General features: G+C 44.3%; 1 protein-coding gene across 1 annotated transcript in view; it reads right to left on the bottom strand.

Moving 5' to 3' along the window:
* Positions 1-1,780: 1,780 nt before the first annotated feature.
* Positions 1,781-23,718, bottom strand: part of tbx15 (T-box transcription factor 15) — a 37,899-nt gene continuing 15,961 nt past the window's right edge. Inside the window, exons 5-8 of the mRNA XM_015965835.3 lie at positions 15,012-15,179; positions 14,861-14,925; positions 10,233-10,330; positions 1,781-2,846 (exon numbers count right to left, since the gene is read on the bottom strand). Of these exons, the coding sequence (XP_015821321.1) occupies positions 2,014-2,846; positions 10,233-10,330; positions 14,861-14,925; positions 15,012-15,179 (1,164 nt within the window). The 3' untranslated portion in view covers positions 1,781-2,013. The remainder of the gene's footprint in view (positions 2,847-10,232; positions 10,331-14,860; positions 14,926-15,011; positions 15,180-23,718) is intronic.

The following is a 23,718-nucleotide window of genomic DNA, read 5'->3' as shown; positions in this document are numbered from 1 at the left end:
AGTTGAGACAGAAGCAGGGTTCCTATTACACAGTCTTCCCAGGAAGCCACATGAGAATGTAACGAGGGGGGATATGTGGCATTGCCTATCACGCTTTTAGGGGAGCCGAGCTCCCCTTAGCTCCCCCATAATTTGAACCTTGGGTAGAAGACCATTTTAGCATGCATGGTAAACTCAGAGTGACTGATCAGTAAAGTAAAATGGTTTATGAGTGAACTTGGCCTTAAAGCACTTGCGTCTTAGGGTGACGGTGGCACAGGAGTGAAGTGCTCGCCCCGTAATCAGAAGGTTGTGGGTTTGAGCCCCGCTCGGTCTGTCTCTGTCATTGGGCAAGACTCTTAACCCCCCTTGCCTGCTGGTAGTGGTCAGAAGGACCGGTGGTGCCTGTGTTCGGCAGACTCGGCTCTGTCAGTGCCCCAGGGCAGCTGTGGCTACAATGTAGCTCATAACCACCAGGGTGTGAATGACTGTGTTGTAAAGAACTTTGGGGGTTCCAGGAATCTAGAAGGCGCTATATCAGATACAGACCATTAACCATAAAGCACTTACATCTTGGGTAAGTACTGATAAATTGGTAATAGGATGAAGAAAATATCCAGAATCTGCAATGAAGGACCTGATTATTATGGGTATCTGTCACACCTGCACTATGAGGATTCTGCACCTGGCACATGTTCGATTTACGCTCCACCATGGAGATGGTTTCTCATACAGTTTAGGCTCGTCACTGTCATAGAGGTGGGACATCACTTACAAACCAGCTCAGTGGCCTGGTGGTATGAGTGTCCGCCTTGAGACTGGGAGGTTGTGGGTTCAAATCCACTGTTGGGTTATCCCAAAGACTTTAAAAATGGGGCCCAATGCCTCCCCGCTTGACACTCAGCATTAAGGGGTTGAATTGGGGGGGTTGAACCACCAAATAGTTGCTGAGCACGGCCGTGTCTGCCGCTCACTGCTCCCCCAGGGGATGGGTCAAATATGAAGAACAAATTTCACCATAACATCAGTGTGTGTGACAGCTAATGAGACTTGTATGAGGTGACCTGTGTTCACATTACATTAATTATAAAAATAAAGTTATAAATCAATAAATAGTCACCAAAACTGAAGACAATTTGTCTTTTTTATGAAGTAAAATGTTTATTTTTGGGTTTTGCGTGCTTGGCACTCATATTTACATTTATTTTAAAACACCTCCATAAAGAAAAAGAATGACTTTATTTCCTTTTTTCACTCATTTTTAATAACACATTGGGTGGTAAAATTGCTATATTGCCCAACACTTAAATACACATCTGTAATACACACCACAACACAATGTACTCTTTTATGCTATTGCTTACGTTTAAACTTTTCACACAACTTTTGAAGCTTATGTTATTGATGCATTCACCATCTCATATATACTTGAAAACAAAATTCACTCAAATATAGAGAAGCCCTTTACGTCCACGAGGAAAACACAAACGAGGATGCATGCTGGAGGACCCGTTTCCTCGGCTGGGCTCTGCAGCTAAAACATCCTGATTCCTCTCTTTCCCTCCAGCCCAAAGCTCAGACCGCCGCAGCACGACACCGAGTCTCGCTCATTTCTAAACCTAAAAGTGCTGGATGGAGCAGAAATCTGTGGATCACAGTGGAAGTTGTTTTGGTTACAGACGGCAGGAAGACCAGATGGCCTTTGAGTCTCTGAAAGAGTCACCTAAAGCGGCTCTCTGTTATTGCACCGTAATGTTTCACGTCCTTCAGAACCAGAACCAGAACCAGTTCGTCCCTTTGAGCTGAGTTTGTTGTTTCTTAGCTACCAGAAGCTAAGTGTCGAGCCACGGACCAAAGGGTTGTCTTCATTAACACACAGAGACTTAAATAGTAGTGTCAACCTTCTCTATCTCTTGGCACCTTAACGTGTAAAATACTGGTTCAAGCTCAGCATCAGGCCTTTTTGGTTTGAGTTTCCATTTTCACCTGAAAGGCTCGAGCAACATGGAGCCTAGTGAGGTTCTGTCACTGTTCCTACACCATGTGCATGGACATCTGAGAGGAGGAGCCATACTGACGTCCATCACAGGAGCTGCTGCCCTGCTGGCCACCGGTGGCATTGCTGATCATGTGCATAGTGTCCATGCTTCCATTGGACAGGTACTGGCGCTCAGGGAAGGCCCCTGCTGGAGTGGGGGAGCACAGCAGCCCTGACTGAGGCTTCTCAGGGCTGGCAGCCAGGCGAGGGGAGGCGGGGAAGTTGTATCCGTACAGGTTGTAGGGGTTGTGAAGGGAGAATGCGTTGTAAGAACCTTGCTGGACGTGGTGGTGGCTGCCACTGAACATGTGAGCAGAGGAAGGGGTGGATCCTGCTGAGGATGATGATGCAGAGCTGGAGCTGCCACCGGCCTGCATCACATACTGAAGCTGAGAGGTGGGGAAAGAGCCCAGCTGGCCGCTGTAGGCATCCATCTTTCCAGCGGCGCTGCTGCCACTTCCACTACTGGTCAAAGAGGCATGAGCACCGCTCTGCATGCCCGCAGCGATCAGTGAGGAAGTCCTCTGTGGCAAGAAGGATTCAGAGGTCTGAGCTGAGGCCACAGCGCCTCCTGCAGACTGGAGGCGTCCGTAGGAAGCGTCAGCCAGGCCGCCGTAGCCCTGCAGCGCCGCCATGTTGCTGCGAGCACAGGCTGGGTACTCCGACAAGCTCAGGTTGCAGAGTTGACTTTCTCTGCAGCCCACATTGAAGGTGTTTGGGGCCAGGTGGAAGGCTGGGGGGGAGCAGGAGGGGGAGAGGAGGTGTGCCGCACCAGATGGAGAAGGAGTTCCTGTACTGGATGTGGTGGGAGACGTCCCAGTGCTGCCACCTGGAAAACATAAACAAGGTGTCACATGTTGATAACCCTACCCTACCTCTGCTGTGCATTTGACTCGTTTCACAAAGTCATTGATCTTTTTATGCATTTTAGAGACTAATGATCTCTGGTGACCTCACGTTGGCGGATTTTACTCATGGGAACAGTTTAAGACGTCTCCTAACGTGCTCCTGATGTAATAACCCATGTTCATCTACTCCAGCAGGAGCCCTACAGCAGACTAATGAAGCTAACTGAACATCCACTCAATGCACCTGTTGCCAGTTAAAGATATAACTTTGTGATCAACTTTTGAGATCCTCTCCATAGACTAACTCCAGACTTTACTCTGAACCGGTGCTGGGCATGACATCATGTGCAGTTCTGTAAAATATATGGCTGCAATATGGAGAAATATTCAGTTTCGAGTGTGTTTTCATCGTTCGGCTCCTCAGAGCTGTGCCATATCCACCAGTGAAAGTGAGGCAATAGCAGAAGGATATCAATCACATGCTTCTCCATTAATGAGACTTTGGCAAACGTTCCTTCTGCTGTTGGACAACTGCAGCTTCAAACGACGCGAGGAGCTGAATAATCCAAGGCTTGCTTGGCTCAAGTTCTGATTTTGCACCACATGCATTGGATAAAATCACTCCGCTGGGCTCAAGGAGACTGGAAGGGAACGAGTGAAACACTGAAAATAAGACAGAGGAATAGTTTGGTGATGTCATGTTTTCCTCTGGTCTGAGGAGTTTGAGGTGCTTCAGCAAAGGAAGAGTAGCTGATTACTCAAAGGGAAGAAGATGTGTGGTTCCAAAGGGGCGGAACTGCACAAAGTTACACAAAAACACACCGGCAGGCAGTTCACGGTGACAAAGAGTTCACTAGCTTATTTTAATTAAATCTTAATTACCGCCGAGCAGATTTAGGATGACAAACAGATGTTAGCCTGATGAGACGGTCTAAAGCAGGGGTGTCAAATATGCGGCCCTCGGGCCGGATCCAGCCCGCAAGCGGGTTAAATCCGGCCCACGAGATGGTTGTGTAAACTTTATTTTCATACTTTACAATGTAGAGAGAAAATAAACTTATCTTTGTGAGCAAGTTTTCTCTGTAATGAGTATAAATAAAACACAGCTGCGCTCAAGGCTCACACAAGAACTTGAATCACATCCTGAAGTTGGCCGCCACTCAGGATGTGACTCCTGATATTGATGTGCCGGTGAAAGCTAAAAGATGTAAAGTAAAATGAGTCAAATATACTTTAAGTGCTGCATGAAACTGATCTAGCCATGTGATCTGTAAGCGCTGAATCACTAAGGAATGTGTTTTTATTTATTGATTTTGTATTTTTTTTTTATTTTCAAGTACACTTCAGGTGTACTTGTACTACACTGTCCTCAGGCTCGAGCCTTGTTTTATATTGATTGTATTAAAACAAAGAAAACAATCTGAAGTTGTTTTTAATTTACCGGTCTGGCCCACTTGGGACTAGATTTCCCTCAATGTGGCCCCTGAGCTAAAATGAGTTTGACACCTCTGGTCTAAAGCATCACGTCATGGTGACTGAGGGGAAACCACAGGGAGGTCATTTCTTACAAGCCATGATCAACATGTGTCGTCAGCACAGGAGGCAAGACAAGGAGAGGCGGCGCGGCTGACGCCGACTCCAAAAAGCCTGAGAGTGACGGAAAAGTTCAGCAGATGCATGCAGACCTGCCAGGAGCTGGTTTTATTGCCCCGCTCAAGTGAAGGACAGGCGTAGCTGATGTGTGGTGTTCTGATGTATGCTGAGAGGGTTCAGGCTGGGGCAGCGGGTTCATACGGAGCGCCAAATGTAAAGGAATACGCATAAAACATTAAAGACTAAAATCTAAATGTTTGGTTTAATAGAAGCAGCCAACTCCTCCTTGAACCGTCACCTTATCGTGGTGGAGGAGTTTGAGTGCCCTAATGATCCTAGGAGCTATGTTGTCTGAGGCACTTAGTGCCCATGGTAGGGTCTCCCATGACAAATTGGTCTTAGGTGAAGGGTGAGACAAAGAACGGTTCGAAGGATCTTTCATGGCGGTTAAAACGAAGAGTCGGAGTACCCGGCCCGGAGGGTTACCGGGGTCCCACCCTGGAGCCAGGCCTGGGGTTGGGGCCCGTGAGCGAGCGCCTGGTGGCCGGGCTTTCGCCCATGGGGCCCGGCCGGGCCCAGCCCGAACCGGATACATGGGCTCGTCCAACTGTGGACCCACCACCCGCAGGAGGAACAGGAAGGGTCCGGTGCAATGTGAATCGGGTGGCAGACCAAGGCGGGAGCCTTGGCGGTCCAATCCCCGGACAAGAAAACTAGTTTTTGGGACATGGAACGTCACCTCGCTGGCGGGGAAGGAGCCGGAGCTTGTGGCAGAGGTTGAGCGGTACCGGCTAGATATAGTCGGACTCACCTCGACACATTGCATTGGCTCTGGAACCCGAGACCTGGAGAGGGGTTGGACACTCTACTTTGCTGGAGTTGCTCCGGGTGAGAGGCGGAGGGCTGGGGTTGGCTTTTTGTTAGCCCCGAGACTCTCTGCCTGTGTGTTGGGGTTTACCCCGGGGGACAAGAGGGTAGCTTCCTTGCGCCTTCGGGTCGGGGAACGGGTCCTGACTGTTGTTTGTGCTTATGGGCCAAATATCAGTTCAGAGTACCCACCCTTTTTGGAGTCCCTGGGACGAGTGCTAGATAGTGCTCCATCAGGGGACTCCATTGTCCTGCTGGGGGACTTCAATGCTCACGTGGGCAATGACAGCTTGACCTGGAGGGGTGTGATTGGGAGGAACGGCCCACCTGATCAGAACTCGAGCGGTGTTTTGTTATTGGACTTCTGTGCAAGCCGCAGTTTGGCCATAACGAACACCATGTTCGAACATAAGGATGCCCACCGGTACACTTGGTACCAGGGCAGCCTAGGTCACAGGTCGATGATAGATTTTGTAGTCGTATCATCTGACCTGCGGCCGTATGTTTTGGACACCCGAGTGAAGAGGGGGCGGAGCTGTCAACTGATCACCACCTGGTGGTGAGTTGGATCAGATGGCAAGGGAACATGCCGCGTAGACCTGGCAGACCCAAACGCATAGTGAGGGTCTGCTGGGAACGCCTGGCAGAAGAACCTGTCAAGACGGTCTTCAACTCCCACCTCCGGCAGAGCTTTGACCACGTCCCGAGAGCAGTGGGGGACATTGAGTCCGAGTGGGCCTTGTTCCACTCTGCGATTGTCGAGGCGGCTGTTGCTAGCTGTGGTCGAAAGGTGGCCGGTGCCAGTCGTGGTGGCAACCCCCGTACCCGCTGGTGGACACCAGAGGTTCGGGGAGCCGTCAGGCTGAAGAAGGAGGCCTACAGGGCGTGGCTGGTCTGTGGGTCTCCGGAGGCAGCAGACAGGTACCTGATAGCCAAGCGGGGTGCAGCAGTGGCAGTTGCCGAGGCAAAATCTCGGGCGTGGGAGGAGTTTGGTGAGGCCATGGAGAAAGACTATCGATCGGCTCCAAAGAGGTTCTGGCAAACTGTCCGGCGCCTCAGGAGAGGAAGGCAGCAACTCGCTCACACTGTTTACAGTGGGGATGGGGAGCTGCTGACGTCAACTGAGGCTATAGTCGGACGGTGGAAGGAATACTTTGAGGAGCTCCTCAATCCCACCAATGCGCATTCCGAGGAGGAACCAGAGCTGGGAGGCCTGGGGATGGACTGTCCGATCTCGGGGGCAGAAGTTGCTGAGGTAGTCAAACAACTACACAGCGGCGGAGCCCCGTGGGCGGATGAGGTTCGTCCTGGGTATCTCAAGGCTATGGATGTTGTAGGGCTGTCATGGTTGACACGTCTCTACAACATTGCGTGGTCATCGGGGGCAGTTCCTAGGGAGTGGCAGACCGGGGTGGTGGTCCCCATCTTTAAGAAGGGTGACCTGAGGGTGTGTTCCAACTATAGGGGGATCACACTCCTCAGCCTCCCTGGAAAGGTCTACTCCAAGGTACTGGAGAGGAGGGTCCGATCGATAGTTGAATCTCAGATAGAGGAGGAGCAATGTGGTTTTCGTCCTGGCCGTGGAACTGTGGACCAGCTCCATACCCTTGCAAGGGTGATGGAGGGGGCATGGGAGTTTGCCCAACCAATCCACATGTGCTTTGTGGATTTGGAGAAGGCTTATGACCGTGTCCCCAGGGGCACCCTGTGGGGGACGCTCCAGGAGTATGGGGTGGGTGGCTTTCTGTTAAGGGCCATTCAGTCCCTTTACCAGAGGAGCGTGAGTTTGGTCCGCATAGCCGGTAGTAAGTCGGACCTGTTCCCAGTGAGGGTTGGACTCCGCCAGGGCTGCCCTTTGTCACCGGTTCTGTTCATCACTTTTATGGACAGAATTTCTAGACGCAGCCGTGGTGTGGAGTGTGTCGAGTTTGGTGGCAGGAGAATCTCGTCTCTGCTTTTTGCGGATGATGTGGTCCTCCTAGCTTCATCCAGCTCTGACCTTCAGCTCTTGCTGGGTAGGTTCGCGGCCGAATGTGAAGCGGCTGGGATGAGGATCAGCACCTCCAAATCTGAGACCATGGTTCTCGACCGGAAAAGGGTGGCTTGCCACCTCCGGGTCGGGGGAGAGGTCCTACCTCAAGTGGAGGAGTTTAAGTATCTCGGGGTCTTGTTCACGAGTGAGGGTAGGAGGGATCGGGAGATCGACAGGCGGATTGGTTCGGCGTCTGCAGTGATGCGGACGCTGAGCCGATCTGTCGTGGGGAAGAGGGAGCTGAGCCAGAAAGCCAGGCTCTCGATTTACCGGTCGATCTACGTCCCAATCCTCACCTATGGTCATGAGCTTTGGGTAATGACCGAAAGAACGAGATCACGGATACAAGCGGCCGAAATGAGTTTCCTCCGTAGGGTGGCCGGGCTCAGCCTTAGAGATAGGGTGAGGAGCTCGGACATTCGGGAGGGACTCGGAGTAGAACCGCTGCTCCTCCGGATCGAAAGGAGCCAGTTGAGGTGGTTTGGGCATCTGGTCAGGATGCCTCCTGGACGCCTCCCCGGGGAGGTGTTTCGGGCATGTCCTGCCGGCAGAAGGCCCCCGGGTCGACCCAGGACACGTTGGAGAGGTTACATCTCCAATCTGGTCCGGGAACGCCTTGGGGTCCTGCCGGAGGAGCTGGTGGACAAGGCCGGGGAGAGGACGGCCTGGAGCTCCCTAGTTGGGATGCTGCCCCCGCGACCCGGACCCGGATAAGCGGAGGAAGACGAGACGAGACGAGACGAGAAGCAGCCAATTAAACTGTCTGATCGATGAAGAAATCTATATAAAGGCTTAAGTAAGATCTGGGAGATCAATAAAACTTAAAAAAATAAATAAAAAAACAGATGGCAACTGGCCAAATGACTCGTCATCACAGGTGCTCTGAGATGTTAGTAAATGACTTTTTTTGTTTGGCATCACTTCTTTTGTTGTCCTGATGAGTAAAAACATTGTAGCTCATCCCGTAGATCTCAGTCTTTAAAATAAAGATGTTTTTGTTGCATTTTTAGAGCTACCGTTGGTCGCCCATCTGTTTCTGCTTGGAGCTAAGAGATCACACCAGAGGTGTGACCAAGTCACTGCTTTGCAAGTCTCAAGTAAGTCACAAGTCTTTCCAGTCAAGTCTCGAGTCAAGTCCAAGTCAAAGACAACCAAGTCCAACTTGAGTCCAAAGTCAATGAAGTGGAAGTCCAAGTCAAGTCCAAGTCCTTAACTTTGAATTTTCATGTCATAACCAAGTCATTTGTCCAACTTCAATTTAATGACAATGATAATAAATAAATTCCTGGAAAAAAAGCTTCTTAAAGCTTCGTTTATTTGCTCAAACAAGCAGAAAGTGCAACTGAAACTGATAATAAACAAAGAGCTGCTGCATTTAGCAGTAAATCAAACCCAGAATGAATAATGATTTATGATTTTTGTCCATGTCATGCCACTTTTGTGCTAAAATATCAAATATGCTCAAGTCATCATCAAGTCAACAGATGCAAGTCGATTCAAGCCGCAAGTCATTGGTGTTCAAGTACAAGTCAAGTTGTAAGTCTTTATAGATTTTATCAAATCAAGTCAGAAGTTATTAAAATAATGGCTCGAGCCCACACCTCTGGATCACACTAAACATGACAGGAAATTGCAGGTCAGTGACTCAATGCAATTTGCTGGGTTTTCTTAGATGGGAAACATTTAACTAATTGGAATAAGGAACTAAACTCAATGCACTGATGAGTAGGTTCAATTGTAAAGTGTCTTGAGACGACTCTCGAGATTTGGCACTATATAAATAAAGTGAACTGAATTGAATATAATCAAGTTGAGTGAAATAGAATAGATTAGAACTGAACTGAATTGAATTAAATTGAACTGAATCAAATGGATTGAATCGAGCTGAATTAAATTATATCGAATTGAACTAAATTGAACCGAATTGAATTGATTAAATAGAGTTGAGTTACATTAAATAGAACTGAACTGAATTGAACTGAAATGAATTGTTTGAATCAAGTTGAGTTGAGTGTAATTGAATTGAATTGAGCTGAACTGAATTGATTGAATCGAGTTGAGTTAAATTATATCAGTTTGAACTAAATTGAACCAAATTGAATTGAATTGACTGAATAGAGATGAGTTAAATTTAATAAAACTGAACTGAATTGAACCGAATTGAACTGAAATGAAATGAATTGTTTGAATCAAGTTGAGTTGAGTGTAATTGAATTGAATTGAGCTGAACTGAATTGATTGAATCGAGTTGAGTTAAATTATATCAGTTTGAACTAAACTGAACCGAATTGAATTGTATTGACTGAATAGAGATGAGTTAAATTTAATAAAACTGAACTGAATTGAACCGAATTGAAACTGAACTGAATGGTTTGAATCAAGTTGAGTTGAGTGTAATTGAATTGAATTGAGCTGAGTTGAACTGAATTCAACTGGACTGAACTGAATTTAATAAAGTTGAATTAAATTGATATGAACTGAATTGAACCAAATTGAACTGAACTGAATGGTTTGAATCAAGTTGAGTTGAGTGTAATTGAATTGAATTGAGCTGAGTTGAATTGAATTGAACTGGACTGAATTTAATAAAGTTGAATTAAATTGATGTGAACTGAATTTAATTGAATTGAACTGAACTGAATGGTTTGAATCAAGTTGAGTTGAGTAATTGAATTGAATTGAGCTGAGCTGAATTGATTTGAACTGAACTGAATTTAATAAAGTTGAATTAAATTGATATGAACTGAATTGAATTGAATTGAATTGTGCTGAATTGAGTTTAACTGAAATCAATTGAATTCAGCAGAACTTAAATGAAGTCAGACAACAAGCTAGCATTGGTGGAGACAAACTGAGGCATCGTGCATCCACATACCTTGTTGCTTCTGCATGTTGGTGAAATCTTCGAATGTCAGGGTTCTCACCGGAGGTCTCCAGAAAGCGTAGGTCTCCATGATGGCCTCCAGGCCGGTTCTGGCAGGGAGAAACGAGAAGACAGGCCCAGAGTTTTATCATAATAAACCACACTAGAACAAAAGTTAACCCTGTATGTGAATAATTACATGATGGGAGAAGGAATTTAATTATTAGAGACGAGTCATTTTTCTTGCTGTTGTGTTGCTCAGCGCCTTCAGGGGTTGTAGGCAACTAAAAGGCCATTTACCATTTTTTTTACCATAAAAAGTATGCTAAAATTATTGAGTTTATAAAACGTAGCTGAAAAGGTTTTACAGAGTTTTTACAGATATTTATGTTCATTCACTGGAGCATCGGATACTTTAAATAACTGGGTTTGTTACTGGACTACATGCACACATGTTATATATGAAAAAAAGCAAAGATCAGTTGAATCCAGAGGAGAACGATGCCGTTAACGAGAAGATTATTAGCAAACGTCTGAGTGAGAGAGAGAGGCGAGAAGCTGGAGTCTGGTTGGAGGAAACTGGAACCATTAAAAGGAGGAAGTTCTTTACTGCGCACATAAATCTGAGGTGACATTTCATCTTGAATCTGTACATGGTTCTCCGTCCTGCTTGATTTACTTCCCTCTCTGCTCAGCTTCTTCCCAGAGAAGCCAGTGCCCACCACTGCTCCCAGTGTTATTTCACGCCTGCTGCCTTCCAGAAAGTGGCGGCTTGTTAGTGAGCTTCACTAGTCCGCCCAGCCTTCGCCATCACTGCATCATTCATATGGCTGCACCCCTCCTCCACGCCATTACTGCCATCAGGTCTGTATCAGGGTGCAACAGTTAGAAAGAGGTTTGTGTTTAATGAGGAAAAGAGTCGGGTGGAATTTTTACTTAATGGCTTCGTTTTGAACAAAAGTCATAAAATTATGAGTTTTTTTTCCTTGTTTTTATGATAATTCAACAAGTTTCTGTTTTTTTATTTTGACTTTTAGTGCAGGAACTTTTAGAGAGTTATTAAAATGAGCTTTATTCTGTGAGTGAATCACTGGTGAATGCAACAGAATAGTCAAACTGTCTGAAACGGACAGACACAATCAGAATATTTATGCCAAAACAGCAGCATTAAAATCAGCTTTTAGTCTTGTTGTTCTGTAAATGGATAAAAAAAGACAGATAATAAACAATCCTCAGCATAAGGCTGACAGTGACAGGGGTCATTTTAGGTAACAAGTTACTTTCTACTTTGATCTGACGTAAGTAAACCCCAGTAGGGCGGCAGAGCAGGAACCCCTAGCAGAACGTGAGGATAAATTCATTTTCTCTCTCTCTCGCCACACAAATCTCTCATTTTCTGTTATCTTCTCATCTGTAGCTTTTCTGCAATAAAACTCTGATGCCAGTTCATAAATCAAGCAGCCTATTGTTTGGAAAATGAAAAAAGATGTCTCAAAAATCTGTGTGCCATTAATGCAGACCAGATGAACGGGCTGCTTTCATGTGAAGAACGTCCTACCCAGCCCCGCTCTCCTCCCTCAGTGTAATAATACACATCAGGACTCGGGGACGCAGAGACAATGAGACAAATTAAGAGGAGAGAGGCACAAATGGAAGTTTTCTGCTGAGTTCAAACTCTCAGGAGGAAAACCCTAAAACACGAGACCAGACGGCGGTAATACCTCTAATGTGGCGCAGGTCAGAGTCTAGACATCAAGATTAAAGTGGCTGAATTAGGTACTCAAACCTCTGCTGCAGACACATTTTGGGTAAAAATCTTCACGTTGAGGCAACACCGATGACGTTTTCAAAGCTGTAAAGATGGCTGACATAAAAAAAATTGTCACGTGTACGTATTTATACTCGCATCAGAAAAGGACTAGCTACTGCTAAACCAAACCACGGTGCATCAGTGGGAGGGGTCAGCAAGAACAAGGACACATCAAATACAACGGAATAGCTTTCTGTTTCAAACGCTTCCTGACACTAACCCAGTGGGTAACATTACAGCATGTGACCAACGTTCAGCATCAGCGGAGCTGAGATGAAGTTAGTCGGATGTGGAAAACGGTAACAGCATTCAGTCACATGGACAGCACCTGCAATACAAGCTGCTGCCTCCTTGAGCCAAGAGGAGTCACATGATTCAATAAAAATGTACGATTGAAAAAATATCAGCTCTGGAATGTCGGACCTAACTTCCACCCCTTCTGTTGAAGCACAGAGCCATGCCGTCACATTTAAACCAGTATCTGCAGCTGTGACTGATGGAAACTGACAGGAGACACAGAGTTTTGGTCAAATGTGCAAACGTCCAGTCAGACTTCTTCTGCTGAGTCTTGGAGATTAAATGAATAAGGTGTCCAGGTGGGCTCCAGACACTCACTAGGGTGCTTTTGAAAAACCGGCGACACAGGAGACTCTGAGATACTGGTTTAATTAGGGGGAAAACCACTACCATGTGGCAGGTGGACACGTGGTCCCCTGGACACTCCTCATTCTGCACAGGACCAGTGTTAGGAGTAATGCGTTACAAAAAAAAATGAGTTACAGAAATATTTTCCCTTTGAAAATGGTTTGCGTGAGTAAATACCAAATAGCTCCTAAATACTGCTGCAGACAAGATCAAGCTGGATACTGTTGAAGGATAGCTTATTGTTCACAAGGGCTTTCCATAAATAAGGGTCCTGGAAACAGCAGAGAATGTTTCCACTAGCAGAAGCTAACCATTAGCATTAGCGACTCCACCAAACAGTAGAACTCCTCCAGACTTGTGTTATTTGTGAAGGTAAAACAACGAAGTTGCAAAGCAAACAGGGTCAGTGATAGTCATAATGCTGTTAGCCAATCAGAGGCAAGATGTCCAAATATCAGGAAATAAGTCCAGAACCTGCGTCTGAAACCCAGTCTTTATGTTGCTCACTTTCTTAGCAAATTAGGAAAATTGTTTTTGATGAAACGCTTCAGTTACACATCGTACGATCACCAAGCAGATGCAAAAGTATACAGGTGACCTGACGGAAAATAGAAAATACAGTAGTGTGTTTTTTCCACTCTAGTGTAACGTGCGACTCGGTCAGTTATAATATTTTAGATTTAAAAAATGTTTTACATGGACATTTTGCCAAAAGTAACTCAAAGTATTGTAACTTAGTTACATTTTTAGATAGTAACATCTTTTACTAACGCATAGTTATTACATACCTGTAACTAGTATTTTCAAATGTATTATAGTTTAAAGTAACTTTTCTGGAAATGAGAGTTTATGTTTATGTATTTAGCAGACGCCTTTGTCCAAAGCGACTTACAAGTGATATTCAGCATGTTGTCCTTGAGTCTAACAACAAAAACAACAACAACAAGCAATTTCCAGTCAGTCGTAGGTAACGTTGGGTACAGAATTGGGTACTTTTTAAGGTACCGACCGAATTCCATAGTACCGACTGATCACCAATTCACGTCATTTGAAACGGTCCCTCGTTTCGGTACCCGTCCTACACAACGAGAATTTTCCAAGACAGCTGCGCATGCGCAAGAGCGTTATGTCGTCGGCCGCTGCGAGCCAGTTGTAAACAGAGCAGCATGGTAGAAAGAACGCACGCTAAAGCTTGGGTCCACTTCACTAAATGTGATGGATAACTGGGTGATGATGAAACCAGTGACAACGATCTAAGTGAGACATCCTCATCTTAATCTGCTCCGGTAGGTAAATAAAATGTTTAAGATAACGTTAGCTTGATATGTTAGCTTCCATTGCCACCATTGTTAACAGCAAATGGGGCGTTCGCTTTCTCCTCGGAAATTCTAACTTCCCAGTAGGAAAAATCAAATGAAAAAGGATGGTAAAAGGAATGAAGATACACAGTAAATTTAGTTCACAGTAAAGATGTTTGCTTCAGTTTAATTATCAGCTTATAAAACTACAAGAATGATGTTAAAATGCAAACAGTTGTATGTTATTTATCATGATATTTATCAAATATGGTTATATATTGAGAACAACATTTATTTAATTATAAAAGAGAATTAAAATATTAAACACTCAAAAGTATCTAAAATTGGTACCGTTAAGTACCAGTATCGATTCCTAGGTACCGAGAATTAGTACTGAATCGATTCAAATGTCAAAGGTACCCATCCCTAGTCACTGGCAGTGAGGCAGCATGATGAATCATGGAGAGTAGGGAACAAGGAGTGGACAGTAGAGAGGGGGGACGGGTGCAGGGAGGGTGCTAGAAGGCTGCTCTCTGAAGAGCAGGGTCTTCAGCAGTTTCTTGAAAATTGAAAAGGAAGCCCCTGCTCTGGTAGTGCTTGGTAGGTCATTCCACATGTGTGGAACGATGCATGAGAAGAGTCTGGATTGTCCTGAGCGTGGTGTAGGCACTGCTAGCTGACGATCCTGTGATGACCGGGGAGTGGCCGGGCTGAACTGGATACTAAAATGTTAAGTGTGTTTCTAATTACTCCTAACTGTGTTAGTTTGGTGATTTTCTCACAAAGACCCTATGTGGACATTAGAAGCTGGAATGAAAAACAGTAAATATAAAGGATGTAACAGATGGAGGAAGTGCAGAAAACACTGTGACGGCTTTTTCATGTACCTGTTTCGACCCGAGTCCCGGAAACCTTTGGCAAAAGGGTTACGATCGATCTTTAATCTGGTAATCTGCAGAGAAAAACAGAATTTTTTTTCTTACTTTTGTTTTTGCTTATGAATCCAGTGTTTGTGTGTGCACTGAATCAGCTGTTTACCTGCTGGTTCTGGTAAGCCGTGACGGTGGTGAAGACGGTCTCAGGAAAGCTGAAGGTCTTCACCCCGTTCCCACTTGGGACTGGTTTGTTGGGGGAGAGCTCGCTGCTGAAGTCCTTCCTGATGATGTGAACACGAGGCTGGTACTTGTGCATGGAGTGGAGGATGATCTGCATGCATCAAGGAGAAGAACAGTTATTGTTCTTGTGGGTTCAGGAGGGAATTCTAGACCAAACTAAGACACAGAACTTCCTACGTTCTCCACAGTGAGATTGAAGCGTCGCAACAAGAACTGTAGGAGCAGAGGCGTCAGACGGTGTCGGCCCCCGACTCGCCTCAGGCCTCGGTCTGCTCCTGATTAATCTGAGGGTGAGTAAACCTCCCCAGAGCCAAACACCCCCAACACTCTCCAACAACAGAGAAGGTCATTTCAAAGCAGGGCTGCAGGAGAGGGAAACACCTCTGAATATCAAACACATGACACGGCAACGTCCCAGACCGCTAATCACTCACACACACACACATCTCTTCTCTCAGACATGATGCATTCATTTCAGTCTGCAGACCCTGTTTTCTTAAACTCTTCTCCATCTGTGCAGTTGTTGTTGTTTTGTGGTCATTTGCCCTGAGATCACCTGTAAATTAAAGGTGTGCGGGTCATGATGCGGGCCTTTTCACTCGTTTCACAAATTTATTCCTAAAGTAAGAAACGTCTCCTGAATTTACGTCTCGACTTTGGCTTAATACCATGAAAGGCATGAAGCATCCCTTAGAATCAACAAAACAGCACTGAGAATGGAGATGTAGGGTGTACTCCAGGATCAGGCCTGTTTTAGGTCTGTTCCAGGGCTATCTTCACCAGGTTAATGGAACATTTCAGCCATTTCAAAGTATGTTTATTTGTAAAAGTTAACAATATTTACTATCTTGCTTTTCTAAGCATCCCGACTGGCCTCTGTAAATAAAAGAGAGTTTACACCTTGGTCTTGGCTGTTAGCCGTTAGCTCATCTTGTTCTCTGAGCAGAAGCCATTCAGGATGCTTTTAACATGTAAGGTAGTAAATCTTATTCTACACAGAAAAATATTTCAGAACATCCCTTTAAATTAAATGTGTTCATGTGGGTTTTTGATTACTTACAAAATAAATGTATTTTTTATTGATTTTATTTTTATTATGTAAAAAGTACATATTATGTAAAACTCACATTTTGCATCTTTTGTACTACCATGTGTGTCTCCTCTGCCTCTATAAACACTCAAAAAGTGGAAAAAAACACATCCATCCATTTTCTGTCATTGGAATTATGCGCCTAAAACAAACTGTTTAAAAAATCCCCATTCGTGACATCACAAACAGGGAAAGTAAAAAAGCACCACTTCCAAGAAAAAGCTAATGCTGGTGGAACTTCTCAACTTATTGACCCTTTGCACCGACGTCACCTAATCGAATCCGAAAACCGAACGCGTTAATTGAAAGATCGTTGGTGAATCCGTTCTTTTTTTTTCATGAACGTGAACTGAACTCGTTCGCATTTTGCCTGACAAACGTAAAAGTGAGTGTGTTCGTCCTGGCGTGCGTGAACGGGTTTGAGAACGCATTCTTTCGCCGTTCTAGCTCCAGATCTCCACGGAGCTAAAGCCTAGCTAAAACTTCCTGTTAACCAGAGTTTATAAAAAGTAGAACCCGCAAAAGTGGCCAAACATAGGCAGTAGCGGTTGGCGCGGCGTCTACTCTTCTACGTCTATGCTGTGTGCAGGAGTCAAAGTTCATTCAGAAAATTTGAAAAGGGGCTTAACTGACAGATTATACATTTTTAATGTTTTGCACTTTTAATATGTTTAGTTTGCTACCTCAGCCTCACATATATATATATATATATATATATATATATATATATATATATATATATATGAGAAAAAAGAACTGTGAACTAGTTCGTTTGTGGAACAGTAAACTTAGCTAATTTTTTTTCTTAATTGTGAACTAAGAAACGAACTAGTTCATTTTAAAATGTATGAGCTGAACTTTGAACTAGTTTGTTTTTTAAATGAACTTTCCCAACACTGATTATGGCAATATTACTCTCAAGCGAGGCGGAACGAATGCCGCAAATTTTGAGCAATGCCATGCTGGCATGGCGCGTTTATAAGACACACCGTTGCGGTAATATTACGCCAATTTGCCGGCATGGTGTGTCTTGTAAAAAGGGCTTGAAAGGTGGAAGAGTGAGAAGGGCCAGCTCCAGCTTGTTTTCCTGAAGTGGCACAGCTCTGAAATGACTTATTCTGGAAGGTACTAAAAATGTCAAATAGCGCTGCTGAGATTGCTTTGTGTCAGAGGGATATTTAAACTTCCCAACCGTGTTTTGTATGAACCATAGAAGGTCCTCTTTAAACTGCTGCCTCCTGACAACAGTGTGCGTAAAGGTAACTAGCATGAAGGCAATAAAAGATTAAATATTTTCTTTTATTTCTCAATATAGATTTAATAACACACTTTGAAGCACATGAATACTTGATCACCCAGAAGGTTCCTGTACTTATTCAGCTGGAGGTGGAGTCAGATGATGATATAATCTGGAAGGATTCATGGAGCAGCCAGAGGACAGAGGCTGTTTCTGATAAAGACCTTAATTAGATTTTTCATGCTTAGTAACAATGACTGGAAAACTTTTGGGCTTTCACACCAGAGGTAAAAACCGTCTGATGACCTTAAAAGATCAGCAATCCCATCGTTGAATAGTTGTGGTTGGAAGCTTTTTGTTGTGGTGAACAAAAATGCAGAAGAAGACGAGTCTTTAGGAAAAAACTAAGTATTCAAGAGTAAGTCCTGTAAAACAGTTTGTGTGAGGCTTTACAAGGTTTGGCCCGGCAGCGCTGGTACAGGGGGGGGTAACGCATCATTAGGAACAAAACGACGCTGTAAGAATCAATTCTGACTGCTTCTGACAGGAAGTGGGCGAAAAAAACGGCAGCTCTACCTGCGAGGTTGAAAAAATAAAATACATCTTAAGATGCTGTTTGGGGAGTTTAGTTGCTTTTTGCACCATTTTAGATCTTTATCTGAGAAAAACAAAAAGATATATATATATATATATATTGTAAGTAATCACCTTTTGTGTGACTCTACTGTATTATTGAAACCACATCAGAGCCGAATTGCAGCAGCTACACAGGCCGACCCCTTAACGGCTCTGTATCTGCTCAAGGGAACAGAACAAGCTCTGCTAAGTTGATTGTGTGAAGTTGTATGTTGCATTGGGTTCAAATTATTCACTTTGTTTATTTATTTTCACATTATTGTTTATTGCTTGTGTCATTTTGAAGGTATAGCTGATGAATCTCTTCACAAAATCACAAACAGGGACAAAGTTAGGCAAAGCGCTGCTCTGGACATGGATAGCTGAGGATTTTTCCTGCTGTGATGTCTGATGATTCTTGACATTTACAGCATGCTGTCTGTTTCTGATGTGGCAGATATACCATGAAGTCACGAGGGTTCACCAGGAAAACAAAGCAGAAGAGGAAAGAAGCTCCCCACAAACACCCACATGTGATGGGTTCTATTTGTTACACTGGGTTGATGATCTGCAGAACAGCGATGCAGCAGGAACCTCCCAGGAAGATCCTGCCATCTTAGAATATGCCCGTGACATCAGGGAAGATGGAATAAACTGGTCATTCAGGTAGTCAGCTGACCTCATTCTTGGAGCACATCCTGTTGCTGAACCTAGACCTGACCACCTGCAGCAAGCCCAGATCACAGCACTGCCCCCACCGGCTTGTACAGTAGGCACTAGGCATGATGGGTGCATCACTTCATCTGCCTCTCTTCTTACCCTGATGCACCATCACTCTGGAACAGGGTCCATGTGGACTCATCAGACCACATGACCTTCTTCCATTGCTCTAGAGTCCAGTCTTTATGCTCGCTAGCAAACGGAAGCCTCACGAAAGTAGGGAGAGCAGCTTAAGGTGTGCTACAGCCCTCTCCAGATTTCTGCTTTAACAAATGGATGATTTCTAATGATGCCATAAAAGTGGTCCCCATCTTGATTCAAGATGGCCACCACAGCTGATCAGCATTGGCTAGCTCAGACTCCAGCAGCTAACAGCAGTGTTGGGCAAGTTACTTCAAAACTGTAATGCATTATTTATTACTTGTTACCCTCATTTTAAAGTAATTCATTACATTATAATATTACTGATTTTAAAAGGTAAGGCATTACACTACTTTTGCATTACTTTAAGTTACTTTCACCAATACAACTTCAATATGAATCTGGTAATGTGACGCTCAGTGAGCTCATGACATATATGTGGAAGGTGATGTGGTGTCTGAGCTAGGGTTGCTGTTAAAAACAGTCAGATATAATAACAGTGCTTTAAAATGATTGTTTATTAAATAAAAGCAACAACAATCTGTACTCTCAGCACGCTGCCATCTTATATTAAGTGAGCAGGGAGTAAGGTGGTGGGGGCTCCAAGCCTACATTTGCCTCGGTCCCCAAATGCCTTGATACGGCCCTGGATGTGGGACTGACTTCTGGGGTGATCTGATTCTGTCACATGTATAAATATTAAATGCTTATATATTATTGCTTTTCACTGGTAAAAATGTGTATTGGGGATAAAATTATTTTCAAGCACTTTGTTTTGTTTTGTTGATTTTATTTGAACAATTTCCTGCCCTTTCTCTCTCTGACCTTCCTGCATGCTGCATGTTTTCAGTCTTCCAGAAAAACTGTTTCCTAGATTTCCTACTTTCTAACTAATCAGCCAAAGGGATCTACCAAACGCAAAAAAATAAAAGCTTCATATGCTCTGCGCTCCAGCAGCAATGAGTTGAAATCACCGGGGCACAGATTATGAACTCAGCTGAAAAGAAACATGAAGTACCAGAGAATATGGGCTGATGTAAACGATCGCAAACAAATTACTTTGTTTTGGTGGAGCCATTTTGTGAATATAACAGCGGCCGCGCGCAGGATGCAGCTGGAGTATTTGAGCCGTTGCCGCTGCGTCCTCTCTGCTCATAGAATGCCCGCAAAGCTGAGTCCATAAATGACGTCATATATGTGGATACTGGATCTTTTTTCAGGCTTCCCGCAATTAAAATTTTTAGGAAACCCACATCTTGATTCTGGGTCTAAAAATGCATTGTAATTACAGCACTACTGACAATTGTACCGAGTAAATACTACAATTTTTTTCCCTGTAATGCCTTACATTACCACATTACAGCAAAAAGCAGTGCATTACAGCAATTAATTACATTTGTACCGCGTTACTCCCAACACTGGCTAACAGTCAGTCCCATCACTGACAGATTCCACAGCAAGTTACGTTCAAATATTTGACCCAAACAACAGCAGCATCCACCATCTCAGGCAGGTGGTTTAAACGGCTTAACGACTTTAATTAAAGGAAAGTCTCGAATAAAACTGAGGCTGACATCTGAAGGGCTGTAAATCAAACCAACAAGGGCTTCATCTGTTGTTTTACAGGTAAATGTGGTGCCTAGTTACACATGTAGAAGAGCTTATTCCAGACGATCACTTCTCTAACTGTAAACCAGTCCCACTGGGGTCAGGCTTCAAGATCAGCTCAGCTGTCTGATGTTAGCATAGAACAAACTCATTTCACTCAGCCTTCTGCAAAACTGCTTCACAGCAAAATGCAGGGAACAAAAGAAATCTAATGTATGAAAACAAGCATGCTGGTTCAAATCCCAGACTTCTCATATATTCCCTGCATATTCAGTCAACGTGGTCTGACTTCAAAAAGAGAGTGTGTGGGAGGGCGGTGTGTGGTACAACAGAGAGAAAACCCATTCTGAACAAGTCCCATGGCTCTGGGAGTCACATGAAGATCCATTTCTACTTATTTAAGCAAATGCCTGAAAAACTTTTCCATTCGAGAACTGCCGCACAGCTCCAGAGGAATTTCATCACCGCAGCAGCTTGAACTGATGTGAAGCTCAAAGGAGGAAAATGGAAATCGCAGCTTGAGCATTTACACGCAAAGTATGTTGGGCAAATTGAAAGATTGCGATGTATTGTGCAGATTTAGCAGTAACGGGTTCAAGTAAAAATATGCAAAATACTTGTTTGGAAAGTGAAATGACTCAGATTAAGCCTTTCACACAGACTCACTGGGCTTCCTTTGATGTTCTGATTTAGAATATAGATGATGTATGATGTGTTTGGAGGGTTCACTTAAAAAACAGACAATCTGTTTTTATTCATTTTCAAATGATGCATCTTATTAATAACTTTAGGTGATAACAGTCAAAATAAAGTTGTTGGTTTGGATCAAAAAGGCCTTTTAGCTGGTTTTACAAATGAACGCTTCATATTTTTTCTTCGTGTCAGAAACATTGTTCAAATAAAGTTTTATTAAACAAACTGGGTCTACTTGGTGGGGATAGACTGATATGTCAGTCAACCACTACATCAGGGGCGGCGTTAGGCCCAGCTACTTGGGCTCAAGCCCCGAGTGTTTTATGATAAGCCCCGGATCTAAAACGTGGAGGTAAACGTGGGTTATCACTGGTTTTGGTTCTTGTCTTTCTGGGTTTCTGGTTCTTTGCTTTGGTTGTTTGTTTTCTTTCTGTTGTTGTTTGTTGTTTTCCTTTGTTTATCGCCCATGTCGGGTATCCGCAGGTCTTTAAAGCATGTTGTATGTGTTTGTCCTCTTGTTTACGGACTCTTTCTTCTGTTACCATGTTTGCTCGGTGATATAATGTTCTGATTACTGACATTTTGTGTATGGTGGGGTGTTCTGATGTCCATAATAGATATTGGTCTGTGTGTGTTGGTTTCCTGTATGTGTTTATGTTTAGGGTCCCGTCGGTCTGCCTGGTTATTTTCATGTCCATAAATGCTATGCTGCCTTCTGTTTCTGACTAATAAGTGAACTTTATGTTGCCTGTGTCGTCAACGTTATTCAAGTGTTGTGTTAGTGTTTCTGTTTGTCCTTTTGGTATGATTTCCAGTATGACGTCTACGTAGCGTTTCCATAATTTTATTTTGCAGTTTGGGGGGGGCAGTGGCTATGGCTTTTTGCTCTAGGTCTTCCATGAAAAACTCGCACAGGGTGGCTGATAACGGGTTACCCATGGTGAAGCCTTCCAGTTGTTTGTATATTGTGTTGTCATATGTGAAGTAAGTGGAGTTAGCTACCAGTCCTATCAGTTGTGCTATGTCGTCTGCTGTGAGGTTTGTTCTTTTGTGTAAAGTCTTGTCCTGTCTGATTCTGTTAACTACTATGTGTAACACTTTGGAAGCGCTAATGAATTAAGTTAAATGAAGTATGGCTAGTGTATACTGACTTTATCAGAACCCAGGAACAACTGCTGGAGCTGGTTGTCAATAATTAAAGAATACACAACACGTTGGAATAGTTTGCAAAGACAATATATTGAATAATTATAAATAAAACAAACAAACACAAATTAACAGGTCCCACTGCTGCAGCACTGATAAATAAGTTAAAGTGCACTTTGAAAGTTATAGTTCTAGTGAAAGTTCTAGAGGAACACTCTGACTTCGGTCTGATCTCCTGAATAGTTAACACTTGTTTGCAGGACTTGAAGACCCAATGGATTCACACCGAATCAATTGTCCAGGATGTGATCCGAGTGTGCATGAAAATTATCCAAGTGCTTTGTCAAAGAGTACTGAAGAGGGAGGTGTGTGAATCCAAGAATTGAGTAAGGAGTTGGGGGTGGACTGAACGCTGTCTGAGACAACTTCCTACCAGACCAGTAGGAAGATGAAGGAGAGGTCTTCTGGCCCCTGGCCAATCGTTAGCTCGCCATCCTTAAACCCTTAAAGGGTCACCTGGCCAATTCCAGCTTCTGTATGGTGTATGATGACCCTACAAGTCTCCAGCTCACAGTAGTCGGTGTCTGCAACAGCTCTGTCACTTGGCTTTCCCCCACATGTCTGCAGGGAGGAAGCCAGTGCAGGCCTTTGATCATGTGATCAACGTCACATGACTTAGGCATGGTGCATTAATGACAGAAGAGTGCAGGAATTCACCGTAACTTGGTAAAACACTGGGCTACATATGCCTATGGTTTTTTGGGTTGGTGCTTTTGGAGTGAGAGTGGGCAGCAGAGGGCGACAACGTCCTCTGCTGCCCACGGATAAACAAAGGAAGTGACGCCACCATCGGCGTCAGCCTGATGATGTTGCAGCCACAAATGAAATGTTGCAGGTAATTAAACCTTTTCTGAAAGATGGAATTTGGTCAATCTCAACTTCCTATATCCCCTACATTTGCCCAAACATCCATCCATCCATTTTCTGAGCCCGTGCGTCCATGTGGGGTCGCGGGGGTGGGGGTGGGGGGTTTGGTGCCTATCTCCAGCGTTCAATGGGCAATCAGGCGGGGTACACCCTGGACAGAGCCAGTCCATCGCAGGGCAACACAGAGACACAAAGGACAAACAACCATGCACACACACACACTCACAACTAAGGACAATTTAGACAGACCAACAGACTAACAGTCATGTTTTTGGACTGTGGGAGGAAGCCGGAGGACACGGAGAGAACCCACGCATGCACAGGGAGAACATGCTAACTCCATGCAGAAAGAATCTAGCCGGGAAGCGAACCCAGGACCTTCTAGCTACAAGGCAACAGCTCTAACCACTGCTCCACTAAGCAGCCTCTTTGTCCAAACATTTACATGAAATC

The sequence above is a fragment of the Nothobranchius furzeri genome, chromosome 14 (assembly GCF_043380555.1).
Source record: "Nothobranchius furzeri strain GRZ-AD chromosome 14, NfurGRZ-RIMD1, whole genome shotgun sequence".
NCBI classification, from domain to species: Eukaryota; Metazoa; Chordata; class Actinopteri; order Cyprinodontiformes; family Nothobranchiidae; genus Nothobranchius; species Nothobranchius furzeri.
The sequence above is the reverse complement of the archived record's forward strand: the minus strand, read 5'-3'. Positions and strand labels throughout refer to the sequence as shown.